Genomic DNA, 22,272 nt, shown 5'->3' on the forward strand with positions numbered 1-22,272 from the left:
TTATACATATTACGGCATTTTCCTTTAAATAAACAAGAGAAAAAAGTGTAAAAAAAATGCAGTTTTCTCCTGATGAACTTAATTACGATGATTTAATATTATATAAACTATGTCAAACTGTTTTAGAGTTTACAGATTTTTATTGGCGTGGTTTCACACCGTGTCACTGTAAAATTTACTTAACATTTTTTACAGTGTACAGTTCATGCATGGAGACTGCTTTGACTACTTCTACATTAAATTACTTCTTAATAATATTATGCTTTCTGTCCCGTTATTTAATGTTGTGTTTTGTTCGGCCTTTAAGTGTGTTTCTATGCTTCAACCATCTACAAGGACAGAGGTAGTCTCTGGTGTTTTTGGGGCTGATAACTGAGAAATTTGAAAAACTGTTCCAATAAAAAATGCCAAGTTCACACACAGTGATGGAGCCAGAGAATTTTATAGATATTCATGAGCATTAGAAGCACTGTTCCCTCTAAGCTGCGCGCGTGCGCAATTGCGCACTGCTGACACGGTCACAGAAAATCTGCTGCGCACAAAAAAAAAAAATCCAACCTAAATTGTAAATAAAATAAACACGTAACAATTCATTCTGTGCTATTTTTCAGTGTGAGTCAGTGAGTGACCAGTGACTGGCTGCTGCAGCCAATGATGCGATTCACCTACGTATTTACCATAGACTGTATATAATGTTATTTACGCAGCTAATCAACGTCATTGACAGGCGTCCTGATGTGCAGCCATCGTTGTTGTCATAGATATGAATGAGTAGATAGGACACGCCCCTTTGAGCTGCGTGCTACAGCGAGGCTAAGCTAGTGGGGGCAAAGTTTCAGTGCATTCTGTTGATGTAGACGGCGTGAAAACGGAAACAACAAGTATGCCGGCTCACTGTGCTGCATACAGTTACACACTACGTCGTACGATTGAGACAAGGAAACTTGGAATGACTTTTCATAGGTAAGAATAGTTTTTGGCTCTTTTTTCATTATGAAATCTTGTTGAGAGCTTCCAGTCTATGAGAGCTAACTAGTTAGCCACTAGCAAAACACTAAGGCGAGCTAGCAGCTTGACAAGCAAATACCAGATGATTAATAGAGCTGTAGTATAGTTGTACAAGCAGTAGTAGTAATACTAAATGTACAAGCAGCAGTAGTAGTATAAACAGCTGTTAGAGTCGTAGAAGTAGTGTCAGCATTTGTAATAGTACAGTAGTTATAAAGCCTAACTCATGTATATCCAGATTACCATCTATGTTCTTCCTCCAAACCCATTTTATGATTGGAATTACAGGCAATTCTTTACGACTGCTCTCAAATAATTGAAATGTTACTAAACAAGGTTATACTTATCAAATTAAATAGCTCTGGTCTCCAGTATATTGGCGAATTCGGTTCTTTGTACTTAATTTATTAGCATGATTTCTTTTTAATATGTTGTGTACAGACTTAATTACTTCTCTGTCTACTTTTCTTACTCCATGTAGGTTTCCCAGAGACTATGGGTTGAGGAGGAAGTGGAAGTTTGTCGGCTTAGACCTGGTGTCATTCCATCAGTGTTAAACTTCCCGGCTCATCTTGGAAGAGTACGTGCCAGAAAGACCACGACCAAGCAGCCTTGAGATCTTAGGCAGCGTCTCCCTCAGGTGGGTGTCAACGGTGTTCACAGTCAGGTCTGTGGTAATCCTGTCAAAAAACAAAACAGAAAAAAATCTAGATTATAAATCAACATGTAACCAAAGCACTCTGTGTATAACGCCATAGTATAGGATGTAGTTCAGAAAATGTCAAAGTATAGTATGCTTTACTCAATAACATAGTATGGCCTGTAGTTCATAGTACAGCATGTTGGCAAGAAAAAAAACAAAACATAGATTATTATGTGGTTCAAAAAGCGCAAAATGATAGGATGTTGCCTAAAATTGTCATGTATGATATGTGGTTCAAAAAATGTCATAGTGCAGTATATTGTCAAAATAGTATGTAATTCAAGAAAACATCAGCGTATAATATGTCATCTAAAAAATGCCATAGAATAATAATTTCATTGCACAAGTAAAAGTATAGTAACTTTTAAAACTGTTCGAATTCTTATATGTTGCTAAAAAAAAAAGCTAAAACAAAAAAAAAACATCACAGTAATATGTCAATTAAAAAAGCCTATAGTATAGCGTGTCGCCCAACAAACATCATAGTAGAGCATGTCGCTCTAAAAACATCACAGTATAGCCTTTAGTCCACAGCTGTCAGTAGGTGAGGAGCAACACAAAAACAGTCCAAATGCTGGTTTCCAGAGGGTTAGACGAGTATTTATTTGAAAGAGGAAGTTTACAACAACACAACATGTGAGGGGGTTAAAAACAAATGGGTGTTAGTAAAATAAAAATAAATAAACAGAACTAAAAGTGAACTTCATGTTGACATTGATGGACATCCCAACCAGGAACAAAGTAAAAGATAATCAATACAAAAAAAACTCTTCCTGTTCACCTCTCAAAACCCAAAAACACACCGCAGTAGCACCCTAAACTAAAACTACCAATGGGTTCCCTGTTTTCCTTTCTGAACAATTCAAAGGTCCCTCTCTATCTCCCTACACATCCACCAACCACTGGAACACATCTCCAAAGTTCTGCTGGACCAGCTCAGCTTCCCCTCAGAAGAAGTGCTGCCACCTGCCAGATGAAGGAGCCTTTTGAGAGGCAGCTGGCATCGTGATTGGACTGTACTTTGGTCTGTTCCAATCCAGCTTCAGCTCCAGAGACGGCAGGCGGGACGAGTCAACGGAGGCCTGGTGGACGAAGGCATGCAGCTGAGTACAATCCAGAAAACAACAGAGGAGGAGTGCAGCGACCCAGAGCCAGAACAAACAGTATGTCTCTTAGAAAACATCATAGTATAGCCTTTAGTATGAAAAAACGCCATCATATACATCGTATATTGTACAAATAACAAGTCAAAGGAAAGAGACATACATTGTAGAATTGTAGTAATTGTGGGCTGACTGATTTACTGATTATCAGTATTTTATTTTTTACTGATTTACGGTAATAAATACATTTAAAAATGGCGCTACTTTGGCTCTGAACCTTTATCTACCTGTGGTCACTCTGTCTTCTGGAGTGATTTGATTGGTTATACGTCACGAATAAAACTCCTTTAACTTAACATCTGTAAACAAAACAAACACGTATCAACAAAGTTTTCTGTTAGAGTTTGTGTTCTTCTAAGTTTAACTCCAAGATTTTAAATACTTTCCTTTACTGCAAATGAATATCTACTCCAAATGTCTCACTAATAATCATTATCAGCCTTAAAAACCCACAAAACACCCCTCTATACTTGACGACACTTAGTACAGTCCGGTTCCCCCTTCTATAAATCTGCTTGGAATCTTCCACTTCCTGTTTGTCAAAGTGGCCTTCTACCTGGACAGGTTTTGTTGGAGCTCATGCAACAAACATTTTGGGTAACTGCACTTTAATATGGATGGATGACACTGAATTAGAGTCTGTTTTAATGAGACTGAGTTAAGATGTGTAGCTCTGTCATTAAATAGGAAATTATTTCTCTGAATTCACAGAGAAAAGTCTGAAATGTTTGCTAGGTTAGCGTCCCACATGTTCTTTGGCTCAGCTAAAGCTAACTCTCTCCAACTTCTGGATCTCTTGAGTTGCTTGTTGTTAAAATATCTTGCTGTAGGTGCTGAAGCTCAGAAAGTCTGAGATGTTTGTTCAAAATAAGCTCATTCTCAAGTCTTATCTAAACTGTCCTCTTTTGTTTGAACTTTCCCTAAACTTAGGAGTTAATGACAGAGCAGCACATCCAGACTCAGTCTCATTTATGTAGAGATTAAACTTCAGTGTCATTCATTGATGGTAAAGTGCAGTTTTTCAAATGTTTGTTGCACATGCTCCCGACCAAACCAGTCCAGGTGGAAGACAATGTGAAGAGAAAGCTCCAGAGGATGAATATCACACATTTACGTTGGAAATAAATGTTCTTTAATTAGACATTGTCATGCAAAAGTTGGATTTCCCTTTAATGATGTTCAAATCCTTGTTGAGTATTTTGTTGATGTTGGTTTCTAAATGTTTTCTGACACTCGGCCCCAAAGATTAAAACCTTTTACGGCTCACAAGCTGCAACAATTCAAACATTATCAACTATCTTTCTGACTAAACTAAGATAAAAAGTGAAAAACTGCCTGATTCCTGCATCATGAATGTAAATCTTTTTGGTTTTTATGACAGTAAACTGAATATATTTGGGTTTGACATTTTATAAACCAAAACAAGAAATGAATTAGTGCAGAAAACAATCAACAGATTAATGGACAAAGAAAATGTGTTTTCTAACATATATGGCTGAATTACTCCAACATTACAAGATACATACAATTTGAATTTAATTTTATTTATATAATGCCAATTACAGGTGAAATTGTCTCAAGACACTTTATTTTTATATTTTTTGTCATATTTAAAATATGACAAAGTAAGAAATTTAAACCTCTTGACTAATCCAATTTATTATTTGGTTTTTAAGAGACTAATTGACAATTCAAACTTTCTCCACTAAAACCAATAAACATGAGGTTAAATAGAAGGAAGAGTTTTAAATACTGCAGTCCCATGATGATAAGAATAAAGTTTCTCAACAAAAACTAAATCTGCTGGTGGATTCCATTAAAGTCCTAATAAATGATAATAAAGTGTGATACTAAAGGTTTGTGGTGCTAAAAATGTCAAAGTAAAGATATCAAGTTGAACATCTGGATGGAGGTTGATAAAAGTTGACCTCCCTTCATTTCTCTGGAGCCAACTCTATGGATTTTATGGATGGTGGTTAAAGACCTGCTCTTCTAGTCATCTTCCTTCTAGTCGCTGTAAAAAGTCAGTCCATCCTGGCCGACTTCAACACCTCTTCATGACAACTTGTTCTGCCTCCGACCTCGTGGAAACTCCAGAAACTCGGGAAAACCTGTCAAGACTCGAAGAACTTGTGGGGCGGGGGAAGGTGTGGTGGGTGGTGGGGGGAGGTGGGGGAGTAGAGGGGGGAGGCCGCCACCCACCTCCCCGCCTACTCTCCGCCCTGACTCCACCCAGACTCCGCCTTGGCTCCACCCATGTGGGCACTTCAGGAACTACGATGTCAAAGGGACGACGAATTTATTTCTTTTTATCTGATCTGTAGCTCAGTGAGTTAAGGATTTGCCTGTGGAGCTGCAGGTCGCTGGTTCAAGACCAGACACTTCTTAAATTTTCTCAAAATCCTGACAAAGACAAAGAAAGAAAAAGGCCGGTGGTGGGTCTTGAACCTGCGACCTTCCAGTCACTAGTCCATCTTCTTATCCCCTGAGCTATCTGCTCAGATACTAATTCTTCTTTTTTTTGCGCATTTATCATCTATTTTTTGTCATTTTCAAGTTGTTTTTTTTTTTTTTTAATTCGAGTCTCGTCTCGACCGTTTTTCTCAGGAGGTTGGACTTCAGCCTTTGTGCTGGAGGGTTGAACCCTCAGTTCCAAGACTTTCCAAAGCCTCCACACCTCCCGAGTCCTCAGGACCTGAGCTTTCACACAGTCTGAGGGCTGAAACTTTCTAAGTCCCACAGTAGTTCTCTGTTAGATTTAACTTTCAGACAGTCCAAGGACTGATAACTTCTAAGTTCCTGAGTAGTTCTCTGTTAGTTTGAACCTTCAGACAGTCCAAGGACTGATATCTTCTAAGTTCCTGAGTAGTTCTCTGTTAGTTTGAACCTTCAGACAGTCTGAGGACTGATATCTTCTAAGTTCCTGAGTAGTTTTCTGTTAGTTTGAACCTTTAGACAGTCTGAGGACTGAAATTTTAAAAGTTTCTCAGTACTTCTCTGTTAGTTTGAACTTTCTGGTTAACAGAAGCCTTAAAACTTGTGACCATGAGTCTTGATTTCACATTTAGACCATCCATCTGAGTTCTTCTCAGACCTTCACCTGTGGATTTTTTAGAAATCCTCAACAAACTTTGATTCTCTTCACTGAACAGTAAAGTTTGTGGAGATCAAAAGGTAACATTAGTTTGATTGATGCCTTCAACTACTAATAGACTTTATCTGGAAAGCAGTTTTCTGAAATGAGTTCTTAGTAAATCTGTCCACAATCAAACCAAGAACATAGAAAGAGGAAATGTTTGAAGAAACAACTTGATGTTTTCATTTCAGACTAGAAAATGCTTAAGACCTTTATCTGTTTTTACTCTTTTCATCCTTTTATTGTCTCTTCTGTTTAATTTGATCTTCTAAAGTTTAACTGGTGTCTTTTCAAATGTTTTGTCTTTAGTTTGATTCTTCTTAAATGTTTAGTTTTGCTCTTTTCTCACCTTTTATTCTGTTCTAATGTCTGATCTGATTTCGAAATGTTTTGTCTTTTTAATTTTTAATTGTTTTTTCAAATGTTTTATCGGCTTGTTTGAAAAATTTCCTTTTCTTTCCCAATGTTTAATTTTTCGATTAAATCTTTGTTAAGGTTTTTCTTTTTAAATGTTTTACCACCTTTTAATGTTTAATTTTCTTTTTTAATGCGTCATTGTATTTTCTGTTTAATTCCTATTAAAGTTGTATTGTCTTTAAGATGTAATTTTCTAATTAAACATTTAGTTTTTTAATTAAATGTTTTGACTTTTAAAGGTTTAATAATCTAATTCAATGTTTTCTATTTTTCTAAATGTGTAATATTCTTGTTTAATTGTATTTGTTAAATGTTTAATTATCTAAAAGGTTTCATCTTTAATGTTTAATATTTTTGTTTAAAAATTTTTGTTTAGTTTCATAATTACATGCTTTGTATCTTCCGTTTATCTAATTAAATAGTTTGTCTAATATATATATATTTTTTTAAAGTTTCATTATATTAAATGTTTTTTTCCTTTTATTGAATTGCTTTTTTACTGTAGTTTATTTCTTTAATCTTTTTTCTGTCAAGATTTTAACCCCAATGAAATAAACCCTTATATCACAATGAAAATACTTCTGTTGTCACAATCATGAGTTAGTCAATTATTCAGTTTATCAGTTCAACGTTATTTGTTTAGCACCTTTCACACAGATTACAAAACTAAACAAGCAAAGAGAAAAAAAACTATGCTAAAACTATGATTAAAACTCAAAAACAAAAAAAAAAAAGATTTAACATGGTAATAAAATCTGTTGTGTCCAGGGGATGGAGGGAGTTTATTGAAGTCTTCTTGGGCTCACATGGGAAATCATTTAAAATATAAACTTGATATTCAGTCTAAGGAAACTGCAGAGCGACAGAAGAACCAACAATATCTCCTGTTTTCTCCTTTAATGAGTCGACTCTTCTTGTGCTTTCAGACCAAAGAACTACAGACTCTTCACAACCTGCTCAAACTCTTGGTACAGGACCTCACCACACGGGTCAAGAAGGTTTCCGTCTCATTTCTACTCTGAAGCTCACCTTCTCCTGCTCAAACTGCTGACAAATGTTTCTGCTGCTCTAAAGTCTGGTCTCCAGAACTTCCTAAAAACTCTCAAAGTCTCTTCTGCTGCAGGTTGCTTTGTAGAACTGTTCCAGAAAACCTCACTAAACCACATGGAGGGGCCTCAAGATAGTCGTCCAAATGAAACCATACAAAAACCAAACTAGCACAACCCAAACGCTAAAGTCTCCTGCAGCCTACCAGAGGACCTCTGAGAACAGAGAATCAGGACAGGAACTCTTACCTTCTGGACAACCAACGTTGGTTCACAAACAAGAATACAGAATGTGTCTGACCAAAAACCTCTGAAGACTCACTACAGCCAAGATAAAGACACAACTCAGCTGCACCAAATCCACTAATCACTGCACACAGTAGCACCATGTGCTAACTGTGGCTAAAGAACCACATTTACCAAGACAACTATCCAGTACAAAGCCCTAAAACACACCAAGAAACACATTAAAGACGATTTTACTGCTGGAAGCTGCAAGCCAACGCCTAAAAAACAAACTAAAGCATTTGAGCCAAACCCGGATCAGTGGTGAAGAGAAACAGAGGAAATGTTTGTCTGCAGCTAAATAAAGCAGGAAGACACTGAGCTGCTCAGGTGTTCCTGATAACACCAAGCTGCTCAGGTGTTCCTGATAACACCAAGCAGCCACCTGGACAGCCAATAGGAACACAGCTTCCTGGAAGTCCAGAGGGCTGGGTTAGTCAAGGAAATTTAGTTTAAAGTTGAAGCAGAAAGTTAATAAAGAAAGTTGAAAACCACCTTCTGATACCTGAAATCTCTGAGTTTTCACACAAAGAACACCTGAACATGTCAAACTGGCTTCATAGTAGAACCCTCATTGTAAAAACGTCATAGTATGGTGTGTTGCTCAAAAAACATTAGGACCTGGCTGTCAGGGGACAAACATGTAAGAAACATGAGAACAGAGAGAACCCAACCAGTAGGTCACAGTCTATCATCCCCCAGTCATCTCCTGAAGTCCATATGGTGAGAGACATCAGTATCTGGTTGTTCATTTACCAGAGGATGCTTATAATCATGCTGATGTGGTCTGTACTCTACAGTATTTTAGTGACTCAATAAATGCCTAAGTTGTTTTTTTTAAATGCTTTTCAGTTTTTAATAAACATTTAACAGCCTATATGTAATCAATAAATGGCCTTTGCTTATCTTAAGAAAAACTCACTCAGAACTCTGATATGTTAACAGTACTAAATAAATCAATAAATACATGCATACACACATAAATAAGTTAATACATTAACTGTGTTAAGATAAGATTTAGATTTTAAAAAAAGTTGTTTATGTTTTTGCAGAATCCAGTATTGCTCACTGGTTGGTCATTACATTTTATTAGTTTGATTTCACTGTTTAAAATGATGCCACCTCTTTTCAGACAGAACCTGTGATAATAAAACAATACAAAATTTTTAGTTCCGTGTTAATGAAGCACTTAAAGCTTTAAGTATGGCTAAATGCTTTTTTCAAAATTAAATATATCACTCCTTAGGTGGTAGTGGCCCCAAGTTCAGTAAAGTTGGAAAGATATTCACAGATTGGGACTTCCAGCATCAATAACTCATTAGATATAGGTTGTCAAAACATAAACGGTGCCTCTTTCCCATTGTTGCAAGGCAGACAATGTGCTACAAGCCCAGTTTTATCAAAAGTAGCTGTCTTTCAAGCTACAGGAATAACATTGGTGTCTATGGAGTGAACAGGGTCCGTCTGCAATTTGCAAAACCGCTGCAACAGTAAAGAGAGACAAATATTCAATAACTTCACTCTTATACATTGTAGTGTCACTAAAATCAGTGCAGCCTTCAACTGGCTCCTGTTGACAAAGTGTTTTAACAGAAATGTAAATGCTGTAATTTGATTCTTTTAATGAACCATGTAACTTGAATGGATGTGATGCTGGTGTGACCACAGTGCACACGTCTGATGTTGCTCACAGTGGTCCAAGGGACGCTCAGGGAGTTTGTCTGTTTGCTCACACTCAGGAAAAATTACAGGGAACTTTAGAAGCATTTTCTTCAGATTTTTCCAAAATTCAGTTGAAGTCTGAGCTACAAGTGGATGGAAACTGAGCTGCAGTAGATAAGAGAGATTTTAACTTCATTACATTCACCAAACTGGCTGGAAATCCTAAACTTTCCCTTGACAAGACAGTGAGTGTAGTTACTTTATGATTACAGAGTTTAAAAACAGGAGTCAGCAAAAAAAATTACTTCACATAGTGTCAGTTTATTCAGCATATAAAGGGTGACTTTCACTGCACCAATACAGCAAAACATGAAGCCTGAATGTCTGCAAATCATTAAAAAAAACATGACAGATGGTTGAAAACAACCAGATTTTAACTTTATTTGTAATTTAGTTCAAATAAAGACGAGTGTAAGTATGGTTCAGCTTCACAAAAACTGGAATGAAATAAAACGAGTGAGCTCAGTTTAATTACGACTTCGATCAAACACAGGTGATAGCATAAGTTCATAGGAAAGTGCAACATAGTTAGTGGCAAAGCGTTGAGGTTATAAATCAGTGCAAACAGCAGAACTCGACAAAATTCACAAGGCAAACGTCCTGCAGCTCGTCAGGCGTCCACAGGTTAAAACAACAGCTACAAAAATCAAGCTTACCTTCTCAAATCCACTTCACATTTCAAAAGTTTTCCCTGATTAGACCACAGAAATCCATGCAAAAATAAAATGACGTGGAAAGTTGAATTCCCTTTAAGTTCTTCAAGCAGTAATTTCCACTATCTACAATCTGAATTTGTTTTTTATTATAATTTTAACACTCAACAATGAATATTACTCCTTTCTGATGTTATATTTATGCAGATACAGCAACATCTCTTTTCCTTATTAGTGTGACGTCTCCAAGTCTGTGAAACAGGAGGAATGTGAGTGTTAAAAATCAGATATTTTTAGGATTCAGACGTTGCAGAACTACAGATTCATGAGAAGCCAGATGCTGCCGACTCCTTTCATTCTGTAATGTGTTGTCTGTTTTACATTATGGGAGATTTCTACTCATTAGCGTCACTGTTTGTCAGAATTTTGGCATTTTAGCGGTAACAGGAGAACTATTTCTAACTCAAAGCGCACCTGTTTGAGTTGTTTGGACAGATTTAACAACATGCTTTCTTCTGCATATCGAAGAAATAAAACTTCTTAAACATTCTGGATGATAATTTTCCCTTAATGTAATGCTGTAATGGTCACTTTCCAACACAGGACACCTCATGTTTTACACTGACATGGTATAAAAATAACTTTCTTTTTCCTCTAAACCCTTCACAAATCTTGAATCACATTATCTTCACTGCGCAGCCCACTTTGGTCAACATGCTTCCATCCAGCTTCTTCATGTTCAACAGGCTCCAGGCTTCTTTATCATGCATGAAGCCTGCTAAAGGGCAGATATTAAAACATAAAATACACTTTCCTCCAGTGGTATCCTGTACAGACAGGTTCCATTTTCTATTACCTTTAAAATAACAGTACTGTTTCTGGACAGGTGCTTTCTATTCAATGTTTTTATGCAACAAAAGCTCATTTTTCACTACAATCGGATTCATAAATCAAATTTCATTCACGTCCTTTGTGTCGGAGCTGAAGTAGGTGTTCTGAAACCGAGACAGAAATATCAGCATGGAGAGATACCACGAAGGGGTTAAGTGGGAAAATGTGAGACTTCAATGTAATAAACTGACTTCAAAACGACAAAACGTAGGATTTCCGGTGAGGTTTCAGAACAGAGCGGCTTTGAGCTGCCGTCTGTGCTCAGTTCATCCAGGCGTAGGCGAACAGGCCGTTCTGCTTCCACAGCTCACACCGAGCCGCCGAGTAGCTCTGGACCACCGTCAGGTTGTGGGACAACAGAGCAGTGGCTGCTGGGTATTCAGGCCAGTCTGCCTCCATCTTACCTGCAGGACGAAGACAGACAGTGATTTAAAGCCTAAATCCAGCAGGACTGTTTCCCCTAAATGTATTTGTTCAGGTGGAAATGACTATTGTATATAGAATTCGTAATCCTGTTACTTTTACGGTCAGATCCGACACACAGCGGGAACTGCAGCTTCTCATAGTGCTTATTTAGGCTGCCCTCATGCAAAATACATAAAAATAATGGTATTTTTTGCAAAGATGAGCATTTCCTGAATCCTGTAATGCTAAAGACGTCCAAAGCGGTGGGAAAACAAAATGAAGGGAAGATAATGGTACCTAGGATGTGGGGAAGGCATGATGATGAAGGTTCCATATGATAATAAAAATCCATTTCTATTGTGTGTAACGGCAGTAAGAATTTTATCCAGTTTCTATGCAGATGCTGGTTTAATAAATAGTCGTCTTACTCAACTTTGTGTAACCCGGCTTATAATTAGAATTAGAAGAAACAAAACAAACCAAATGTTCTGCTGTTGGCTGTAAGAGTGAACACAAAAGTCTTCATTCACTCCCAGCACCCATTAGATCCCATCACAGCGTCACCGCAGCAACTGGAAACTCCTCGGTTTTAGTGCGCTGTGTGGCTAATGTGGCTAACGTTACCATGAGCTTAAATCATATGTCCACATGTCAGAGCTCTTTGTAAACTAAACCTGTTGGATCATTCAGAAACAGTGAAAACTTTAAGACTGATTTGAAACCAGTAAACAAGGACAGTGTGGGCTACTGTGTTTTCATGTAATCTGTTATGTTGTTATTACTATTATATTATTATTATTATTATTATTATTATTATTAGCTTCTCTCCTGCTCACTGTGCTCACATAAACTGCACTGTAATACATCTGAATGTCAAATAAAGCTGTTGTTTTTCACATCATTTTCTGTTTCCCAGCAACAGAGCAAGTATAAAAAAAAAACCCGCTAAACTACTGATTTTTTTTTACAACATTGCCTGATAAACTCATCATGCACATGAGTTAAAATAAAAAGCTGTGTTGTGAATTTGGTGATATTTCCATGTCAAATGATCAGCCGGAAAGAAAGTTAGAAGCGATTAAAAGTCCTGGTCTCACACTCATTAACATGTGTTGGCTGACATGTTAACTATTCTGCTCTACGCTGACAGAGAGTTTTTTTCCTGAAAGGGTGTAGACAGCAGCAGTTGGGCTGCATTTGAAGCTACAGAGGCTAAAACGGCTAACTTAAAATGGCTGTAAATCCAACAGTTATACAAATCTGTTTAGTATTTTGATCTGAAAAATTGAAAGACACATTATGGGGACATGTGAGACTTTCACTAATTTGCAGAAACGGGGAGAAATAACAATTTAATTCATCTGCCAGTTTTGTTATGTTGTTGGAGTCCAAACACTGATCTGTACAAAACAGCAGATACAACCTGTTAGATCTATACTACCATTCAAAAGTTTGAGGTCACTTAGAAATGTCCTTATTTTTGAAAGAAAAGCAGTTTTTTTTCAATGAAGATAACATTAAATTAATCAGAAATACAGTTAGACATTGCTAATGTGGTAAATGACTGATTTTTAATGGAATATCTCCATAGGGCAGTGTTTCTCAAATAGTGGGGCGCGCCCTCCTAGGGGGGCGCAGAGGCATGTCAGGGGGGGCGCAGGAGACTGGGAGGAAAAGGTCCGTCTGCACGGAACTAATTAGCTGAACTATTGTTTTAACGTCGGCCTGTTTTTCGTGGCGTCAAACAATACTGAAATTGTGCTGGCCCATAGACTGTATATGCCATAGATATAAAAAAATATTAATAATAATGATCTTCTGTATATATATCTATGGTATATGCACTGGCCGTTCAGACTCTGAAGTACAGACTCCTGAGAACAGGAGAACGCATCGTTAATGTGCAGTCGGAACACCAGCGTACTTGATCACGTCACGTACTCCTCTCATCTCCTCCAATTGTTTTTACCAGCAATGTCAAACATACGGCCTGCGGGCCAAAACCGGCCCACCAGACGGTCCATTTCGGCCCGCGGGACGACTTTATAAATGATTAAAATAACAACAACATTAACTGTAAATTGTAAATTTGTAAAACTGTAAATTTAAAATAATTTCTAGAACTTGACAAGTTGTTCTGATCATGAGGTAAAATACTAGATTGTTCAGTTCCAGATACCTGTGACTGAATGTTCTGTGTTTTTGTAGATAAACTGTTATCTGGCAGTTACAATGCATGTGTAAATGATGAACTGAGGCATAATAGGCTACTGTTGAAATTGAACTTGTTTTCCTTAAGAAATTTCAGGTTCATAATATTTTGTAAAAAGGTACGTCATTAAATGTGAACATTTTCAGAATGTACTTTTTTTGAACGAAAACAAAGGGGAAAGTTGGAGTTTTGGTTATTTATAGGTTATTATGCTGTGATTTTACTGGTGGGGCCCACTGGAGATCAGATTGGATTTATGTGGTCCCTGGACTAAAATGAGTTTGACACCCCTGATCTTTACATATATATATATATATATATATATATATATATATATATATATATATATATATATATATATATATATATATATATATATACACACGCACAAAGTTATTGGGGGGGCACGAAAGTTTTTTGTCCTCCGAAGGGGGGCCCGACAGAAAAAATTTGAGAACCACTGCCATAGAGGTACATAGGAACATTTCCAGCAACCATCACTCCTGTGTTCTAATGCTACATTTTGTTAGCTAATGGTGTTGAAAGGCTAATTGATGATTAGAAAACCCTTGTGCAGTTATGTTAGTACATGGATAAAAGTGTGAGTTTTCATGGAAAACATGAAATTGTCTGGGTGACCCCAAACTTTTGAACGGAATAGTAAACCGCTTAGTTCGTCTATCTGTCTGCAACAGACTCTCTGAGGCAGATTTACACACCTCATATTCCACCTTTAAAGCTTTGGTTATTCATAAGAGACAATCTACTCAAACAGCCTCTTCTGACAGATGTTTATCAAGGCAGCAGCATGTCAGTGTCTGATCCTTAACAGAGACGTTAGGTGTTCAAACACTTCAACATAATGTCCAGGATGATCACTAACAGGAAACCTCTTCACCTGTTTTGGCAAAGCTGACAAAGTGTCGTGTGATGAGATCCTGGAAGCTCCTGTCCTCGTCTGAAAGCCGTTTTCCCAGAACGAGCTCCAGCCCTCCGAAGAATGTCACGGCATCCAGGCAGTGGAAGGAGAACCGGCTGGGGAACGGCAGCAGAGGGCTGGACGTGTTGATCGGTCCGGACGGCGTATGAGTCACCAAGTACCGATACACAGGACTGTTCAGGGCCGCTGGAGGAAAAAACAGTCATTATAATTACAACTATTTATTTAATTATTTAAAAATCTGCAACAAAGAGCAGTCTTTTGGTTTGTCTGGAGAAAAATGCATTTTCAAAAGCTGCCAGATGTGAAGCAAAACTGCACACTGAGACTATTTCAAAAATAGTTTCATGACAAAAGACTCTTTCAAATATGCAAACATCGCTCACTTCACATGGTCACACAGCTGCAGTTATTTTCAATATCAATTCATCTCATCTGTACATCTATGAAATGCCAGAAAATGGTGAGAAGGGTCTGTACTAGTTCCTGGAAGCCTGAGGTAAGTTCATCGAAGTGCCTGTTTTATGTATATGTTTTAATGTAAAAATATTAAATTTACTTTCATAGAAAACTTAAAAAAGCAGAAAATCTTCAGAAATGAAACTTGAGCTGAGGAATGCTTGATGTTTTTGAACCCCAAAACTGGATGTAATCGTCAAAATTATACCATCCAGAAACTGTAAAAACTGGAAGAATTGTTGGATTTTCAACTTCCTGAGGGTCTTTGAATTTATCATGTGTGGCATTCAGATGCATGGAGGAAAATAACCAAATGATATTTTATTGAAATCACTTATTCTACGTGTTTCATTTAGAAATTCAGCAAAATTTAACAATTTGGAATAAACAGATTCTGTAAAAAACAAAAAATTCTAAGCTTCTCTGTGCAGCCAAAAAGCTATTAGTGATTTAGCTGTGATCAAAAATCACGTGGCAAAAATTCAGGAAGTTTTTGGCTGAACTGCCGGCCGTGCAGTGTTACACTGAGCAGAAAGGGGACATATGGAAACACGCTGGAGAGACTGACAGTAAAATAAAACATGCTAGATCAATAAAATAAATACAGCATGGCTCAAAGATGGTGTAGGTCAAGATGTTGGAAGATACATTCAGCATGGTGAAACATCTTTCTAGAGCTGATGTGTAGAGTGATAGAAAAATCAGCATAATTGTCAATTCTTCAATATGTTCATGACATCTCCAGGATTGAAATTACGTCGCTTTCTCTTTGTGCAACACTAGACATTAAATAAACACAGTACACAAAACAGGTTCTGCGATCAAAAATATAACATAAATTTAGAAATACAAAAAAATTTAAAAATAGAAAAAGTAAAAAAGAAAAAGGATTTAAAGAGGCAAAAACTAATTGAACTAAGAACTCGAAAGCAAAAATCTGGTAAACTCAAAACAAAGGAAGCAAAACTAAAACTAAGCAATAATTAAGAACTGAGAAAAGCAGAACTGAGTGAAATGTAAACATCACCATGAGATTAAGTGGCAGATATTGTGCAGAAGATTCAACACAATGCAAATGAGGATGTAGAGGTTGTAAAAATGTAAATAGTTAAATATATTATTATTCCTGGGTGGAAATATGTTGTACCAATTGATTCAAAGTCTCAATTTCTGTAAAACAAATAAGGAAATTCTGCTTCTTTTTTTTAGGATTCAGGGCATTGCAACTGTGACATATGGCAGAGAGGACATTTTTTGAGTTTTTTCCAACACTAGTCTTGGTAGTGCTTTTTCCATAGAGGTGCAGGACTTTATATTGCAGTGAAAAATGAACTTACAGTGAGTAAAAATGTGACAGGAACAAGAAAAGGCCAGAAACTGTTAAAACTGACTTATATTTGCAGGTTACTTATCTGTCGATTGACTAATTGAGTAATCGACCAACTGCTGCAGCTTTTGTTTTAATGTGTGGCATTCAATAATGAAATGAGAATCAGAAGAAACTGGGACCCTGAAATGTTTAGCGTCTTTATGTGAAAAATGACGTATAATCTTTGCTAACCAGTCAGTTCACTAACTGTTGGGTAGTTTAATGTACACGACCTGTCAAAGATTTGGACACACCTTCTCATTCAATGCTTTTTATTTATTTGAATTATTTTCTACATTGTAAATGAATACTGAGGATTGATACTTTATAGTTTACAACAACTCTATATGTATTCTTTTATAGTTTGGATGTCTTCAGTATTAATCTACAATGTAGAAAATAATTAAATCAAAACCACTGAATGAGAAGATGTGTCCAAACTTCTGACTGGTAGTGTGTAACAAAGTGTTGAAAAGGTAAATTAACCATGAATCTTTGGCCTTTTTCAGGTTTATTTCACTTAAGAAGTGATCCTGATTATTTTAAGGACTAGCCATACATGCTGTATCCTGGTTTCTTTCAGAACAGTCTAAGCCAGGGATGTCAAATTCATTTTAGATCAGGGGCCACATTCAGTCCAATCTGAACTCAAGTGGGCTGGACCAATTAAATCACAGGATAATAACCTGTGAATCATTCCAAATTTTTCCTTTGTTTTAGTGCAAAAAAGCACGTTCTGAAAATGCTAACATTTAAGGAATTATCTTTTTACAAAACATTATGAACAACCTGAAATTTCTAAAGAAAAATAAGTTCGGTTTCAACAATATTAAGCCTCAGTTTATCATTTACACATTAAAACTTACAGATCACAGAGTATCTACAAAGGAACAAAGCATTCAGTCACAGGTATCTAGAACTGAATAATATAGTATTTTATTTTATGATCAAAATGACAAAAGTCAAAAAAAGACAAAAGAACAACAAAAACAAGACAAAATGCTACAAAAATGAGAAATAAAATGACAAAAATGAAACAAACGACACAAAACAAAACAAAAAAGAGACAATAAATAGACAAAAAAGTTACAAAGCGACAAAAAACGGACAAACAACACAAGTGAGACAAAAAAAACCACAAGGACAAAAACGATGCACAAAACGAATAAAGCAAAACAAAAATTACAAAAATAAAACAAAAAAACACAAGCAAGACAAAAAGGAAACACAAAATGACAAAAACGAGAAACAAAACAACCAAAAAATGAAAAAAGACCAGAAACAAGACAAAATATTACAAAAATGAGACACAAAATGACAAAGGAACAATGAGCAATCTAGTATTTTCCTTGATGATCAAAATAACTTGTCATGGTCTAGGAATTATTTTAAATTTACAGTTTTACAAAATTCAATGGTTTTTATTTAATTATTGTATACATTGTAGATTAATACTGAAAACATCAAAACTATAAAAGAATAAATATGGAGTTATGTTGTAAACAAAACAGTGTTAATCTTCAGTATTAATCTACAATGTAGAAAATAATACAAATGAATAAAAAACACTGAATGAAAAGGTGTGTCCAAACTTTTGACTGGTAGCGTATATTAGGCTTTATATCAAGGACAAATAATGTGTCGTATTGGAAAATTGTAATGTTTTTACATGTTTCGCACCATAATATGCTGTCAGCAGAACTATCTTTTACTAATTTTGTAGGGGTGATTGTGTGAAATCTAACATTATCAGAACCATGATGTTGGGACACTGTATGATTTAGAGACTGAGAAACGTATGCGCTTAGTGGCTAACAGAAATAAATGTCATTGTTACGTTCAGCGAGGGATAAACATGCAGATGCCTACTTGGCGCTCAGTGCATCAGTCGGGTTCTGAAGGTTAATTAAAGCTGTCAGATTAATGCAGAGCAGCGGTATTTTCCCTCTGAAATGTCGTGCAACCGGAGCAGCAGAAAATGTTAATATGCAAGTAAAGCACATCAAATCTGAACTCGTGTTCAGCACTTGAGCAAACACTCATGAGAAAAATCCAGAACGCGTGTAGCTGCTGCACGTTTCTCAGCTAAACTAGGCTTTTACTCCATATCAGCTTCTTTCATTCTTCAGACAACAATAAATATTCAGATTTATTTTTGGTTTTTGCATTAACCTTTAAAATCCCTTATCTATCACTCTTTTTCAGCTCACGTTGGCTGTGATTCAGCAAACAGGAAAAAACAAACTGCACAACATAAAAAACCCAACGAAGCGTGCGGCAAAAAAATTAAAAAAAAAAACACAGAATACCCTGCAGTCGCCTCTCAGAACAGCTAAATGTCATTTTACTCGGTGCTTCACCACTGAGTGAGTTTAACAAGCCCCAGAGGCACAAAACCTACACGAGGCAGAGTCCTGCTGCATTCAAGAGCTGCGGCAACCAAACAGAAAGAAACCACTCGTAACGTATACTAACACTGTAATATATTTACTGTACTGCAGAGAGGCAGAACATTTCACCTCTGACATCAGCAGAGGAAGATCTGCAGGGAAAATCTGACAGCTTTGATTACTGTACAAATGAAGAGTTTTGCAAACAACAGATATAAAGTTACTACAGTTAGATTAGATTAGATAGATACTTTATTAATCCCGAGGAAAATTCAAGAGTGCATAACGGTGCACAATTAAAGCTGAAATATTCAGCTAATTGACAGAAAACTAACTGGTTATTATTTCAAGCTTTTAATTATTAACTACTCTGATGATCAGATTTTATTTTAATGCAAAGATGCCAAACATTTCACACATTTTGCACTGTTGGATCTTAAGAATGTTCTCAGTAGAGCTTCAAAATGCACAAAGAAGAAATGGGAGTGAGAGAAAAAAAAATTGGAGCAGGGAATTCATTGAAAATTCAAACATGCTTTTGTCAGCTGATCAAAAGTTTAAGACCACAGCCTTTAAAAGCCAAAATCTGCACAAAAATTTGGATTCATGTCATTTCCTGTCAGGTGTTCACATTGTCATGACCTCCTGATGACAAAGGCAAAAAAGCTTTCTGTCTTTGAACGTGATAGGATTGTTTAGCTGTATAACGTAACGTGCCATTGCTGCTGAGGTTTGACGCAGTAAGACAGTCATTCTGAATTTGTTAAAAGGTCCTGAGGGTTATGGAACAAAACAGTCTAGTGGTAGCCCCAAAAAAATTTCACCAGCGCTGAGACTAAGGATCCAATTGGCTGTCCGTCAAGACACGGGACGATCCTTAACCCACATTAAAGCCCTTACTGGTGCTGACGGTATCTGCGAGGGAAGGGCTGAAAAAACAAAAACAACGTCTTCAACGTTCACATCTAGCTTCAACGCCACAAAATTGCCCGTGTGGACTTTGCAAGGAGCACCAAAGACGGGACGCTGAAAGGTGGAAGAAAAGAATTTAACCTTGATGGTCCTGATAGCTTCCAACATCACTGACATGACAAGGAGATCCCACTGGAGATGTTTTCTATGCGGCACAGTGGTTGTGCAGGGCGTCAAACAGCGGCTGGCTATGTGGAGATGTTGCAGCGGACGTCCCTCATGACTGAGGGCCTCGTCTGGTCGGTAATGACCAGGTCTTTCAACAGGACAACGCTGCAGTTCACAACGCCAGCCTGATAAAAAAAAAACTTCTTCCAGGACAATAACATCACTCTTTTAGACCATCCTGCGTGTTTCCCTGATCTAGATCCAATTGAGAACATTTAGGAATGGATGGCAAGGGAAGTCTACAAAAAATGGACATTAATTCCAGACCCACAGTCCTTCATGAAGCATTCTTCAACTCTTGGAACAACGTTCCCACCAGTCTCCTGGAAACACCCGCATCAAGCATGCCTAAACGAATTTTTCAAATGATCCACAAGAACGGTGGAGCTACTCATTACTGAGTTCTTTTTTGACACTTATGTTTCTGTTGAGTGAGTTTTCTAGGTTTTTGAGCTATGGTCAAACTTTTGATCAGCTGATGAACAGCCTATTTCAGTTCAATTGTTGTTTTCAATAAATTGTTCACTCAATTATTTTTACCTTCTTCAGATCCCACAGTGCAAAGTGCAATTTCTTGCAATTTTTCAACTGGTCTTGAGATTTTGATCGGGAGTGTAATTATACCTACAGATGTCTACTGAGCTAAGACTGTAAATGCAAGACCTTTATGTGTAATTAAGAGCATTTACAGTGAAGAATTAGTAGTTTTACTTAAGTTTCCAAGCTGGAGCCTCATTTATAAACTTATTTTGGTTCAGTTTTGATCTTATGAAAAAATGAAAACCACAAAAAAGTTAGCAGTTATTTAGAAAAACCTAACTTGAACCTGAAAATGAGGCTATTTCTAATCAAATTAATTAATTGCCAGGCCAAACATGGAGAGCTTTCTGGGCCATTTTTCACTCTTGTCACGTTACTGTCCAATGTGGGTTTATTTTTCGCTGCAATATGAAGTCCTGTATCTCCATAGAAACAGCAAAAGCATGCCTAGGAGTAGAGAGGACTCAAAAAATGTCTCTTCTGTGCAATTATATCACCACAAATCATGAACAAAGTTGAATTTATTTGATTAGCTCATCAATAAAAAATAAAAGAAACTGCAGTCAGCACATAAAAAAATGTGGCTCTACACATTAAGCATTTTACTATTTACATTTTTTATATGTTTCATTACTTGTGTCCTCTGAGTTCTGTCAAGGAGTATTTTTGTTTTTACACACTCCGGTGCAAACAGTTTATTTTTGGATTTTTTTTTTTTAATGAGACATGTAGAAACAAGTCATTTTAAAGAAATATCACATTTTTATGCTTAGTTTTGGTTAATTTTGCCAATGAAACTGAAAATTACACGTGTATAGTTTGAGGTCTGTCTGAAAGTTGAAAATTTGCAGATTTTTTCAGTTTTCACAGTTTCAGGCTCTGATTAATGGTGTAATTTTGGCGATTTATTTAAAGATAAGATACCACTGAAACCCACCTGTGAGTCTGACATTAAGAGGGTTGGAAAAAAAGGATGCATCGTTGAATAAATAGTGTGTCAAATAAGAAACAAGTAACCACAACTTTTCTTTTTTTCTTTTATAGTTTAAGATCACATCATGTATTTTTATTTATTCTTTTAATTTATTTTATGCACCTTCTTCACTGCAGCAGTGACACAATTTCAAGCTGAATGTTTGGATTTCACACATTGCCTGATTTCAGACTTCTCTATCATCACCATGAACTTGTCTTTGTGAGATTTTGCTTTTCTCCTTCCTTTGCAACTGCTCACTAAGCCTTCCTTTGTGCAGGCAGATTACAAGGCAGGTATCGCTAGTTTAAGTTGATTTAATATGAGATTTATATAAGTTGATCTGGGATTTAGACATGGTAAAAAGTTGGACAGCTAGGACCTGCTGAAGGAAGTTTTTATGCTCATCCTTGGAAATGAGCTGCCAAATTGTCATTATATAGCCAAAGAATAACAGCAGACTTGTACTTTAAGGCTTTTGCACACTTGTTCTTTAATTTTAATTCACTAATGGTTCCTGGACAGTGTCCAGTTTAGGGACCCCACACTAACTCTACTCATCTAGATATAAAAAATATTAAATGCAACAAGCCAAACTTTCGTCAGTTTCCGAGGACTACAACAAACAAAAATCGAATTATAACTAATAATTTTCATTAGAAACAGTCCAAATCTATCTATACAAAGTCTATAATGATGCCTTTTCTCAGTTCTGTCAGGCACTGAGTAGCAAAGTTCATGTATTTTGACCTTTGCCAAGTCGTCAAAACCTGATACAATTCATGTCCTTTTTCAAAGTTAATTAAAAATGCTGTGCAGG

General features: G+C 36.6%; 1 protein-coding gene and 1 long non-coding RNA gene across 2 annotated transcripts in view; one reads left to right on the forward strand and one right to left on the reverse strand.

The window, feature by feature from the left end:
- The first annotated feature begins 751 nt into the window (after positions 1-751).
- Positions 752-3,072, forward strand: LOC129349298 (uncharacterized). Its single transcript, XR_008602248.1, has 3 exons — positions 752-963; positions 1,490-1,648; positions 2,580-3,072. It is a non-coding gene; the product is annotated as an uncharacterized LOC129349298 (long non-coding RNA).
- A 6,649-nt stretch (positions 3,073-9,721) lies between these two features.
- The window catches only part of si:ch211-71n6.4 (para-nitrobenzyl esterase), a 38,092-nt gene continuing 25,541 nt past the window's right edge, over positions 9,722-22,272 (reverse strand). Inside the window, exons 9-10 of the mRNA XM_023279226.3 lie at positions 14,540-14,767; positions 9,722-11,428 (exon numbers count right to left, since the gene is read on the reverse strand). Coding sequence (XP_023134994.2) covers positions 11,286-11,428; positions 14,540-14,767 — 371 coding nt within the window. The 3' untranslated portion in view covers positions 9,722-11,285. The remainder of the gene's footprint in view (positions 11,429-14,539; positions 14,768-22,272) is intronic.

This window comes from Amphiprion ocellaris, chromosome 1 (genome assembly GCF_022539595.1).
Source record: "Amphiprion ocellaris isolate individual 3 ecotype Okinawa chromosome 1, ASM2253959v1, whole genome shotgun sequence".
Lineage (NCBI taxonomy): Eukaryota > Metazoa > Chordata > Actinopteri > Pomacentridae > Amphiprion > Amphiprion ocellaris.